Source organism: Asterias amurensis, chromosome 4, assembly GCF_032118995.1.
Source record: "Asterias amurensis chromosome 4, ASM3211899v1".
Taxonomy (NCBI): Eukaryota; Metazoa; Echinodermata; class Asteroidea; order Forcipulatida; family Asteriidae; genus Asterias; species Asterias amurensis.
This window is the reverse complement of record NC_092651.1, coordinates 1,095,983-1,109,317: the sequence shown is the minus strand read 5'-3', so window position 1 is coordinate 1,109,317 and position 13,335 is coordinate 1,095,983. Positions and strand designations below refer to the sequence as shown.

Genomic DNA, 13,335 nt, shown 5'->3' with positions numbered 1-13,335 from the left:
CTGATGTAAATGGATAAATCCCTTATGAATGTCCCTTATCAACTTTGAATAAAGCTAACCATCTAACCTGTATTTAACTCCACCTGAATACCCACAAATACCTCCAATTCAACAAAACAAAATACGCCTATACAGGGGTGAAACTGCGGGTACACAAGATGCCCTTTTATCTATGAAAGGAACCCATAATAGGTTCCCCAGGAGGTACTGAATCTAACAATACAAGAAGAAACTAACAATGGACAATGTAGATGAATCAAAGCATTCGAGTGGATGAAAAGATGACACAATGTTGAGGCAGTAAGAGTTACAACAGGTTGATCTTGTTCTCCTGTGGGGTTATGACAGGCAAGTGGATAATTGGGATGTACTGGGGTATAAAGTTTTAGGCATCATTCCAAAGTACATGATCCTAATGTATAAACATCCTAAGAAATAGCCTTCTCTCAATCAAATTGAAAGAAACCAGACAATTCCTCATCTCTCTTTTGTTGTTTTGATAAACTGCAGAACCATAATGAAGACATACAACAAATCCCACTCAGTGTTCATGCAAGAAGAAACGGCTCAAGTGTTGCCATCTTTATATCCATAAAAACTCACTATGAAATAACCAGGGATCAAATAAATACCACCTACACATTTATACCAGGAGTGATCCGTGCGTACATTTCAACAATTTGGGTTGACATTAATAACACGTCAGCAGTCCTACTTCTCACCTAATGACATGTTCTGGTTAACGTAACGTCACATGCTATATCTCGATATTCCTATGACTATAGGCCTATGACACATTATATTCATGCATTTCGTAAACTGCAGGGTTTCTTTGAAGTGGTTCGCTAGCTGAAGTAAAGATTATTTTTCACTTAACATAAACATCATTGATTAAAAATTTGCATTAATATCATACAAATTTGTATTTGCTATCACAATTTTACCACAAAAGTGCCTTGTTTATTGTCACTGCCTTTTCCCATTGATTTTAATAATCAAATATTGTGTTGATATTTTGTTGTTCACATGTATCTCTTTTGATTTACCTTTGCTGTTTACAGAGAAATGCTTTACATCAATGACACATGTTAGTTTCACATAAAACAAAACATGTTTACTTAACACAAACATGTAGGGGCCTACCTTCAGTTCACCCAATTAATTAAATGGAAGTTTATCGACAGCTAAATATTCCAAGTTAGTATATCTAGCTACAGGACTATCTCGGTGGTCTTGTTGGTAAGACATGCTCTAGAGTGGCAAAGGTCATGGGTTTGAATCCTAGCCGAGTAATACGCCTGCAATGTCTTTCACAGAATTCAAGAAAGTACTGAATAAACAGTGCTTTATACACATCGGTGCAAAAGTAAAACCACCAAAATAAATCTAACATTATTTAACATAAAATTGAACATCTACTATGCCTACATGTAGCTCCTTACCCACCCGCACCCCCAATGAAAAACACAGTGTATTTTCCTTGCTGGTGTAATTCTACAGGGATTACAAAACCTAATTCTTTCTCACTAATACCTTCTTGTTATTTCATATTTCCCCTGGTCATTGTGTGTAGTATCAGTATTTGTATGGCAACAAACCTACCTTCGTATACATACTTGTATACACTTGCTCAAACCTAAAAAACACTCAATAGAACATTGACCTCCTGTGTCAAAAATTGACAAGTGCTTGAAAAGTGCCCAATCGTTGTCAAAATATCTCACAGGGAAATACAGAATGAACAAAAATACCTGCACCATTCAAAATGTGTATTATTAACGCTCAATGCACATAAGCAATTGCAGAATGGAAAGAGTATTGTGTGTTGACTCTATTTCAAGCAGTTTAAAGGTTGAAAGTTTGGTAAATTTTCTACTTTGGTGTAAAATAGAGTGATTTCTGTGTTTAGGGCTGGGAATAATACAGTCTAATGGCTCAAATTTTACATTGGACCGCAGGCCCGGGGCCAGTGATTTTTAGCATCGAACAAGTTAATTCATTACCAAAAAAAGTCCTGCGGTCTTGTGTTTTCAATTCAATAATTATACCTCACTGTGTACCTCATCTTAAAAAGAAAAAAATCCTGTTCAAAAGTTTACTTTTTAAAAATCCAATACATTTTCAATTCGATTGAGTAATGAAAGATACTTAGTGCCCATAAAGACAAATGAGATAAAATATTCTCTTACATGTCACAAAGCTTGTTCAAAGTAGCTGTAATAGGAAGTTTTTTTCTTTTTGATTCTGGTCTTGTAAAACTATTTCTGGTCCAGTTAACATTTTGAGATTCAAGTCCTGCAGTCTTGAGGATTTTCCCCAAATTTGAGCCCTGTCTATGAAGCAGATATGGATTAATGTTGCCTTTGAGACTAATGCTGATCATACTCAACAGGTCATTCACATTGAGGGACACATTCAGGATTATGATTTATAACTTATGTAATATTGATATCAACTTGTCCATTTCCAATGTCTGCTAGCCAACACCCCCTAAAGGAAATAAAAACTCACCTTTGGCTGGTCTCCTCGGCTAATTCTTCCTTGACTGTATGCGGCTGCAATTAAATTAAGAAACAAAACAAAACAAGTTTTTTAATGCCTTGTTGAAGATGGGTTTTGTATACATGGATATCTTCCGTGATCTACTTCAACAATTACATTGGTGCAACAACCTTTATGTTAGAAGCTACCTGTCAGCATAATTGATTAAGATAATGCATTGCTGAATCTTCAAGGCCAAATTCATACCAAGATAGACAGACATTTAATATATTTATAATGTGTCTATCATAATGTTGTGTCCATCACATTATTCTGAGACTTAACTATGTAAGAATTGAGCATGATGGCATCAAGGATACAAACTTTTGACAGGTAGGTGTGTCTAAGCAACATGATTTGAAATATAAATGGATGTTACTGAAGGATGTAGAGTTTAGTCTACCATTGATGGTTTTTTTTTCTTTTTTTCATGGAGGTACTCAAAACAAATATTAACTTAAAAACTGACTTGGTAACAAGCATTGGAGAGCTGTTGATAGTATAAAACATTGTTGGAAACAAACATTGTTGGAAACAACTCCCTCTGAAGTAACTTAGTTTTTGAGAAAGAGGTAATTTCTCACTGAAATAATAATTTTATTCCTATCTGAAAGCACACATATTCGTCCAACAAGGGTGTTTTTTCTTTCATAGTTTTCTCGCAATTTCGATGACCGATTAAGCCCAAATTTTCACAGGCTTGTTATTTTATGCTTATGATGGGATACACCAAGTGAGAAGACTGGTCTTTGACAATTACCAAACGTGTACCTTCCCTTTAAGTCCACTCCTCATATTACAAACACGCTGAAAATCCATAACATTAACAGCTAAGAAAATATTTTAAAAAATACACCATACAATGTTAACCTTGAACCAACTTGTGTAACAGTGGAATCATTGGTGATGGAGATGTAATTATCCAAAGTATAATACAGTTTTAAATCCAGTCTAACATTTGGTATGTTCAGACAGCGTACTACCTTAGACCCGAACCGGTTTAACTTTTACGAGCAGCGGGGGGTGGTCAAAAAATAAAAAACCCTTGCGTTCAGACAGCACCGAGTTAAACCCGATCCGGTTTATTTTCGGTTTTAAGAGGTCAAAGTAGACGTGCCCCCATTGCTCTAACATCCGGTTTTATTAATCAGATTCACGCACCGAGATACTGAGTGCCCCATGCCCTGGACGATCATCAGAACATAAAATTGGATAAAAATGGCTCAATCGAACGCAGAAAACAGTTTTACCATAGGGAGGATACGGGCACTTAAAACAAACATGAACACGACTCTAAAACAAATAATTAAACAAACAAAATATTGATACAAACCACCGAGAAAACTCACCAAAATATTATCCATAATCCATGAAACAGAACACGTTTTATTTTTGTGTTTTATACCACCGTTTCCGATTTAATTAATACTTGTAGTTTGTACCTCAATCGATTGGAAGTTGCGATCTCTCAAAAGCTGGTGCCGCGATTTTTATTCCGATTCGTTCATAAACACAACTACATGTACACACGTGCAAGTTACGTATACGTACTTTTCCCAACTTCCCAACAACGTGGTGATTGCTGGCGAAGGGAATTTCCCCTACACACAGCCTCGCACCCACGGCAGTTCATTCTCCTAGATTGAAAGTACAGCACGATAGTAACGGTGACGGCAATAGAAAGGCACATCCACGGGATCGGTCATGGATAACTATGGGATATCAGAGATTGATCACTGTGGGATGGCAGCGCTGTGCATGTGAGAAGCATTAAAAAATATGCTCCTTGGCTGCGCTCGTAGTATACGCATGAAAAACAGTTTCAATTTATTGTAGGACACTCAACAAAAAACGCTTGGAAAATATAATTTTGTTTCAGAATTTAATAAATCATGGGCGTGGGCCGTTGTTAAACTGCATACACCGATCCAGAGAGTTTCCCCAACTCGGTAAGCGGCAAGAACGTATAAAATACTCTGTGCTTTTCGGCATCAGAGACAACACAAACCGTATACAAGCACTCCGGGTCTGGGCGTGTGCATTGAACCCACAATGGGTCGTCCATTGCGAGTTAAAACCGGATGTCATTCTGTCCACATGCAGTGTTAAAAGATAAACCCGAACTGGTTTAGACTTGCACCGCCTCGCTGGACGGTTTAAATTTTGGGGTTTAGACCCGATCCGGTCTAACTTTTTTTGCGCTCAGACCCACAAAAGTTGAACCCGAACCGGTCTAGATTGAGTTAGACCAACTCTAGTACGGCGTGTGAACGACCTCATTGATGTTGATGTTGGTGAAATCAAGTTGTCAATCCTCAACAAAAATAGCAACCTTTGTATGAATGTTTGATGATGAAAATTGGTCAATGTGGAGATAAAGACTGTATTATGGTACAAACTGACTCGTTGGTGTTCAATCTACAATAAATGAAGAAACTAAGAGCTAAATAGAGGATCTTGACAGTGTCGTTTTAAGATGCTCATTTGTCTCTTGCTTCGTTTGACGATGCATCAACAGACAACCATACTGATGTAAAGGTTATTGCCTTCATACAATAAACTAATCAACTCTGTTATACATTGTCAAATCAAAGAGAAAAACATTACAATCTACCTGATTACTCTACCAATCAAGTGGAAAATTGTGTGTAACCACACAACTAACTGTGGGTAGCATTTGGGAAGTAGCAGACTTTCAACTCTGATTTCAATCCAACAATTGTGATACTTGAAGTTGTAGACAGGTATAGGTCAATTGGTAATCAAAGTCATGGGTTTATTACTGAACTTGTAAATTTATATGTAAAAGTTATTACTTTGATTTTACATTTACACCGATGTGTGTAAAGCAAATACTCGGTACTTTCGAGAATCCTGTAGGTCAAAAACAACAGGCATGTGTGATTCAAACCCACAACCTTTGCCATTCTAGAGCACTTTCTCATAAACTATACTACCGAGATTGCCTGGTACTGTGGTAGCAATAGAGACAGTTTGTATCCTGTTTTTTAGCGGCGGGTACAGATTTAAAATTTATCCCAACGCAAGTTAACATCTATCAAATGCTCTGTTAATTATGATAATAGCATTTCCCAATGAATGATGTAAAACCAACAAGCTTGATTTATAAGTACCATACAGATAGTTTCTTGCACCAAGAAAATGAGCAGTGTCTTCTAAACCAGCAATTTATGAACTTAATCCCAGAGTATTAGGAAGCTCACTTTTAAGCTCAATCCAAGAGTATTAAAAAGCTCATTTTATAACGATAATCCCACAGTATTAACACCTTCCTTTTACAGTATGATTAAATGAAAACATCCTGGCTTGAATGGAGACTAAGTGTACTTGTATCAGGCTCTGAACTGTCAAGGTCGTAGAGTCAGGCTGGACATTGGTTACCATGGTAACTACTCTATGATGCATGATGGAACTTGCTGAGTGGACTGCATTAAGTTGTATTATAGCAGCTGCATTGAATCTTTGTTTTATTGAGACTCAAACGCAGGACACAATAAGGATAAAATTCAATTGTGTTTAGTAATTTACAGAGAATGCAAAATCCAATACAAAGAAAATTGTACTTTTTCCTTTCTGAAATCACCCATGGGTTGACAAACGTTCAAGATACTGCTTTTTTATTACCTTCGCTGTGATCATTCAACCATCCAAGTCTCAGTAAAGTTGTTTCACAGACAGTGAACATATTAAATGCACTGCAATTGAACTTTGAATGCATACATGCCACACTTGTAGTTGTCACTTTGCAGTGAGTTGCATATTAAATAACCTTTGGACATTGTACTCTTGAAATAATTGTGCTTACTAATCAGGAAGCTATGGATGAGTTTAGTCAAAGTCAACATCTTTCATTGGGAATTTCAGTTCTAGCCAATTGGTGGCAAAACAATTGAAAAATTGTACAACCTTGCTACAATTTAGCAAAGGACCCTTGATAAATTGCTCTTGTGTGAAAGGTGCTTTTGTGATCACTGCTGACACTGGAACCAATCTTGGTCAATTCTTTCCAATCGATTATTTTGTTACAAACTGTATGAGTGTCAAGTAAATAAGTAACGCTCTGTATACTTAGTATTGACTGAATTGGTGAAAGGGCATATTGATCTTTATGTACATTATGTTTAATATGATTCAAAAAGTAAAAATTAATTTAAAAAGCTGTTTAATTAAGAACTTCTGCAATAGCAATGCAAAGGTTCTGGGTTCAAATCCTACCTGAGTGATTTGCCTAACGTTTTTTTTTCTTCACAGAACTCTAGAAAGTACTGAGGATACAGTGCTTGTGTTAAAACACACATCGGTATAAGGTTAAGCAATGCTATATATCATTAACATCTATCACAAAGTGTTTTCGCAAAATAATGTATAAATCATTTTGATGTATGCGAAAAGCACAGTGATGACGTTATTAACTAAACTATGAAGTGTTATTTTCAGCTTGCTATACCACCACGGTTGATACATCTTCTCTAAAGTAAGACAACCTAAGGTATGTCCATCCCTCACTGACCTTTTCCAACTACTAAGAGAAGTAACTCTAGCATTCCCAAGTTTATCAAGTACACTGTGGAGTACTCTATTTCTTACACGGTTCTTAGCTCTTGGCAGTTTCAAAGGTCTCTCCAAAATTGACAGCCATAGTTTCGTTTGAATCGGATATTAAGCATCCCCTGTGAATTCACTGCTTTTAAAAGTATCAAGCTAGCATTGTTACACAGCTATCTGTTAGGTGCTGTGCAAGATATAAAGCAAATGTGCCCAACTTGAAAAGTTGGATAGTTCCCAATTCAACCACCATTTTTAAGCCTGAAGTATAAGTACTGTGTTTTCATAACCTAATGTGTATTTAATTAGGTCTCATACACCTGACGGTCGGACAATGTGACTGAAAACAACGGCTGGCCTACATACATAATGGTACCTGCAATAAATAGACTTTTATATACTTTCAGGCAGTTAAAAATGAATGCTGATTTTTCTGCGGGCAAACAAATCGGAAATCCCATTATTGTAGGAAGAATATCATGCCTGGTTAGTCCTTTAAATGATTTTGAAAAAACAAAACACACCATTGTTTCATATACTTTTTTCCCTTTCTGATCTGATATTTGTTTAAATCAGAATCTGAGGTGAGGATGGAAGACGTTTGTTCCGATAATGTGTTAATACAATGTGTTAAATACAGCATGTATAAATGCAATCATTTGTATTTAGTAGAAATGGGTTGATGCGTTTCAAATCCATACACCCATCACTCGACACACTTTAAAGTAGGGTACACTGTTTACAATCAAATTAATGGTCTAAGAGACTAAAAGCTCACAACAAAATGCAACGCACAAATTCACGTAGAACTCTTTACTTGTTTGTGAAATGTTATTAATTATTTTTAAAGAAGATCCATCACTTTAGTTATGAGAAACATGCCAAATCATGCTCAGCTAGGAAGCTCAAATGAAAGCAAAATCTGTATTTGTTTGATCATTTAAAACTGCTTCTTTATAATAGCAGCCTGTGTAGATCGACTGTCATGATATTCACAATTGAATTCCTATCTTAGGGTAAAAATTTCAGTTTTGCTCGTAGAAGTGTCCCTTACCAGAGAAAAAATACTCTTCAAGAACGAAATTCAAGGCCTGTCATCATTCAAACACGGAAAAACGTTATCAATATTATAAAAAGTCACATAATGGTGACATATAATGCATTATGTGTGATCAGTTTCGTTGTGAAAGAAGATAAGACTTGAATCCTAGGCTACTCACCTCTTCACAGTCACTCTCGTCTTCTGACAACAGCAAGTCGTTAGCCAATCTAATGAAGAAACAACAAACATATGTCCTTGTTAACAATTTTATTTGGCAAGTTAACAACAGTTGTTAATATTTGTATGTAATTTACATGAAAGTCACATTTATTTGTACTTTACGACTTCTTCATATTATACTGTCTTGATGAAAAAATAAGTAAAGCTTCATTCTTTACAAAAGAAAAGGGTGCAACTTGGTGTACTCATTGTTTTGTATAAGATGCGACTTAAATCTTATTCTTGTAAATTTGAACGAAACCTCAGAATAAAAGCAAATCTTTTTAGATCAAACATTAAGCTGGTTATGATCCAATTAATTTGACATTTCCCTGATTGATAAGAAGCGTGGAGTAATTGTCTTCCTTTTACACTCAGCACTGATCTAATGGCAAGGGCAGTGAAAGTGTTTACGTGATGAAGGCCAAAAGGTATACTCCTTCGCCCACTCTGACTGCCTTCCCTGCTTGCCTACTAAAAGAGGCAGTTAACACTGTGTGGGCAGACGTTACATTTGCGCTTCATTAGAAGCCATCAATGACTTGTAGTTACGGAGGATGAAGAGAAAACACACACATACACACTGGGCATGGCCGATGATTGCATCCTCCACGCACACACAATCTCAACCTCACAACACACACATAACACGTTGACATTTCGGATGTCACAGAATGACCGATTCAGGAAGAGTGCTATGGGGATAATTAAAGGAGTACAGTCCAACATTAAGCTCAGTCATAACAACGCAGAAAATAATCAGTTATCACCAAGAAGGATGTTAAATCAAGATCAACTCTTTACTCAAGTGAATAAAAAACAGTCAATAATTGTATATTCGTGCCAATATAGGGATGGACATCTAGCAAAGTGAGGATCTCCTTGTATTTCAAAGCTGTACAGTTTCTACTTGACATCATACCTGACTAAGCAGTGATAAGAAACTCCTATCAAAGTAATATTTCAACCAATTATTATCAAAGCACAAAAACCAAACAACCTGATTTGTTTACGGTCACAATGACTCAAGCAATACTTATAATGGCAAATCAACTTGATCTAAATCAATCAACTGTTGAAATAATAATCGCCATTGACACACAAAGCCAAGAATCCTTAGCCTTATAAAGATTGTACTGTCATATGTTTCTATAAACCATGATTAACAACAGGGATGATACTTAAAGGAGGCGATTGCCCCCATGCCCTTCGGTCATTGCCTCGGTGTCCTTGAAATGCTCCAGTAGAAATTTATAATTTCCTATACCAATGAGAAAATGCCTTGGTGCTCTCGCCCTTTCAAAAACGAAGCATACAGGCTTGTTACAAGCAATACAGAACACATTGGAACACAACAAAACAAATCTAAATCAAGTATTTGACTAGATGCATTATTAAAGATTAAAGATTAAAAAGATTTTATTGTCATGATAAAAAACATGAAATTTGTCTTCCCTGTGTAAATTATGGCAGCCAAATCCATTATTTTACATATAATTAGCTTTCACACACCTAGCTATTGATTTTGCTGTATGGCATTTTCCCTCAAAATACGGTCAGGGTCTCATGGCCTTTATATAAATACATAATACCAGACAATTTTGTTGTTGAAGTCTTGTTCCCAGACTCTCGTTAAACACATGCTGTTGGGGACCAAAGCATTCAGACAATGCTGATCCTAACCAATTAAAATGCATCGCTATTGTAGCATGGGTCTTTAATAATAACCCTGTATGTTGCATTGGCAACCGTCTGCTAATTTCATCCCTGATTGCACTGATGCTCACAGCAATGTCATCTCTTGACATTCAGTCATTTATAAATGAATGCCATCTCATCACAATTTATCTGATACCATTTAAAATGATCAAGACTATAACATCCACACAGAGGAAGTATCAATCTAAAATACAATGGTTTGAGCTTTGGGGGATTTGGGGTTTGATTTTGATTGAACTTATTCAATACTCATCTACCCAGCTTGATGGAAGTTTCCCTTTAAACAAGTAGAATGCCTTGAGCTTGAATGATGGCCCAATACATTTAATGCTTGATAAAATAACAGCGCCTAACTGTATTCCATCAGGGACGACATAATTACATAGTTGGAATCATTGGCAGCACATTATCAACATATTCAGGGAATGCTCACATTACATCCATATCATGCTCTTGTCTATTATGAATATTTCATTTAGATTCACGGAGGAAGCTGTAGTCCTTCATAATGACCAATAAATCCTTGGCTATACACTGTGTTGGGATGTTGAAATGGATAAAGAAGGTGTGTTTAGAATGAGAGAGGCCATAATGCTACTTTCAGCTGCACAAGATATGACAGCAGCTTCAGGAAATTAAGATTAAGTGGACTGATTGCAAGTGCAATTTAATCCAACAGTTTAGATAAGTCTTAAAGGAGAGGAACGCCATTAAGTCACCATCTAGAAATTCAACATGATTGCATAGGGAAGTAATGGGTCTCATATTTTGGTTTTAAAGGAGGTTTCTTTTTTTGGATGTATATTATTTGCTTTTGATGTCTGTTAAATGTGTCCACAGTATTATTTTTCGCTTACTTGTTACCAAACTGTTTGTATTGTACTTTTATATTTATTTGCCTTGTTTGCCTAACCTAAATTCAGTTTTGACAGCAGGCTTAATGATTCTAATAATTTATCAACTCTTAACTCAGTCAAGCTATTCATACCCAGAATAATGCATGGTTTTCAAGAGTATGATGCGACTTCTAAAGAAACTTCATCAACACAATATCATTAATATGTCATAATTGTCCTCCATGGGACACAAGACAAAATTAAAGATAAAATAAAAGATTATGTTTATTTTGTTTGTATTATTATTTATAGTTCCTAAAAGTTAAAGCAACACCTCCACAAGCAATAAGCATTCAAAACACAAACTCTGTGCCTCTCGGTTGAGAACTGATTGAGGAGAGAAAAAGGTACACAGCATCAACCAAGATGAAAAGAGCAGCAGTAAGTGAAGTGGGCAAGACACAGGCAGCTGGTAGGTTAAATCCTTGCTCTATGGTTTGAATGAAACCAAGTGTAGAAGAGAAACACTAAAGAGTGCAGTATTATTGCCCTTGGAAATAGCTGGCTGACTGGCTGACTGGCTGGCCGGCTGGCTGGCTGACTGGCTGGCCGGCTGGCTAGCCGGCTTGGTGGCTGGAAAACAGATCAGAGATAGTACACAGATTGGAATTTGGAGTGCCGTATAGGTAAGGTATTCCGCCATTTCATTGCAAGGATATTATGGCTGTTGCTATGTAGTCTTGAATCATCATCACTTCCTGGGTCCGATTTCACTAACGTCTATGTTTGCGATCATCGCTAACACACTTGCGATGAGATCGCAATCCTCAAATCCATCGCAATTGGGATGTCGCTAATTCTGCGTTTCACTAAAGTCATCGCAATTGCGATGTCGTTAAAAGGGAAGTAAAGTGTTTGTACGAGGCTAAAAGTAGTGACCTTTGACATCCCGCGACAAAATCGTCGGTCGTCGCTCGAAATGAAATGGCATTGTGCAGTTTATATGTAAATTGTTGTCATGTTGGTGCATACGAACTATTGTGGACGATGTTTAGGCATTCATTTACAAAGGGTTAAAGCATTTATAGGCCTAAGGCCTCTATTATAATTTTAGATTTTAATAAACAGTTTTCGTAAATCTGTTGTAACGGTGGGATTGATGAAAATTCTGACATATCTGTCTAATAATTATACTAAGCTTCACACTGTCAATTTGCCAATACATTACACATTTTTTCTAAAAATGATGGTTAAAATAATCGAACCCATATAGTATCTCCTTTTTACCGATATTAAGGGGCTCTTTGCTGCAGTTGCGTCGGTGATAGTTGTCCATCGGCAATCTGAGTCTACCAGGTAAAAGACCGCAAGACTAAAATAATGTAGCGCCACTCATTTTACTCTAAATCACGGGCAATTTATACGTCAAAACGTACACCGCTATAGCTATAAGCACAGAATGGCGCAATGTATCATAAGTTTGCGATGAACTTTTACTTTGCGACCACTAACATGTCATCGCAAGATTGTCATCGCTAAATAAAACTTTGCGACGAGTATATTCATCGTTAAGTTTTAGTGAAATCGTCGGCTAAAAATCCATCGCTAAGTTGCGATGGATTTTAGATTTAGCGATCGATTTCGGCGTTTGCGATGACCAAAACGCGTTAGTGAAGTCGACCCCTGATAATATCTCTCAATTTATGACAAATTTTATTTTTAGAAAATTGAAAAAGGCTGGAGTGTATGAAAGAACTACCTCTGCTTACTGTGGACTGGTGTAGTTTGTATTCAGGGGAAAATGACAACTTTCTGAATATTAAACCATAACAAATCCTTTGAAGTACATTAAGGAGACTTTTAATGTTACTACTTGGAATTTGATATCCTTGAACCAGATGACTGCATTGAAAATATTAGGTATCAACTAAACATTAATGTAGCAATGACAAACACTCAGTAAATAGCCTAGATGATCATTGTTTCACTTTAGCTGTAGCATAACCACATTATAATTTGACATTAATGCAGTTTTGTGATAACTGAGATGATGATATCATTCATTATCTCTTAAAGGTTGAAAAGTACAAAATACAGGGAATCCCCCTAAATAAAATGCTTAGAGCAGCAGTGGTGAACAGGATACCTGCACGCAAGATGCTTAATGCCAGCACTTGTATTTGGTCAGTCCTTCTTTCAGTAATAACAACACTCTGTTGGCCAGTTTAGTACCAGTAAATTACAGACATCAACAAGGCCACATACCACCAAGGATAACAATCAGTAGCAGCGAGAATCACTACTGGTCAAGATTCATGCTTGGATTAATGCTGGGTGTCTTGTTTGGGTAGTTCCCACAATACATTCTATCAGAGTGATTGTTACAATCCAATGTAGTTGGGAGTTAGGTAA

At 36.5% G+C, this 13,335-nt stretch overlaps 1 protein-coding gene across 2 annotated transcripts in view; it reads right to left on the bottom strand.

Moving 5' to 3' along the window:
• The window catches only part of LOC139935754 (uncharacterized), a 103,690-nt gene that overhangs the window by 35,084 nt on the left and 55,271 nt on the right, over positions 1-13,335 (bottom strand). For both annotated transcript variants that reach the window (XM_071930316.1, XM_071930318.1), the window contains exons 8-9: positions 8,328-8,376; positions 2,512-2,555 (exon numbers count right to left, since the gene is read on the bottom strand). In XM_071930316.1, the coding sequence (XP_071786417.1) occupies positions 2,512-2,555; positions 8,328-8,376 (93 nt within the window). The remainder of the gene's footprint in view (positions 1-2,511; positions 2,556-8,327; positions 8,377-13,335) is intronic.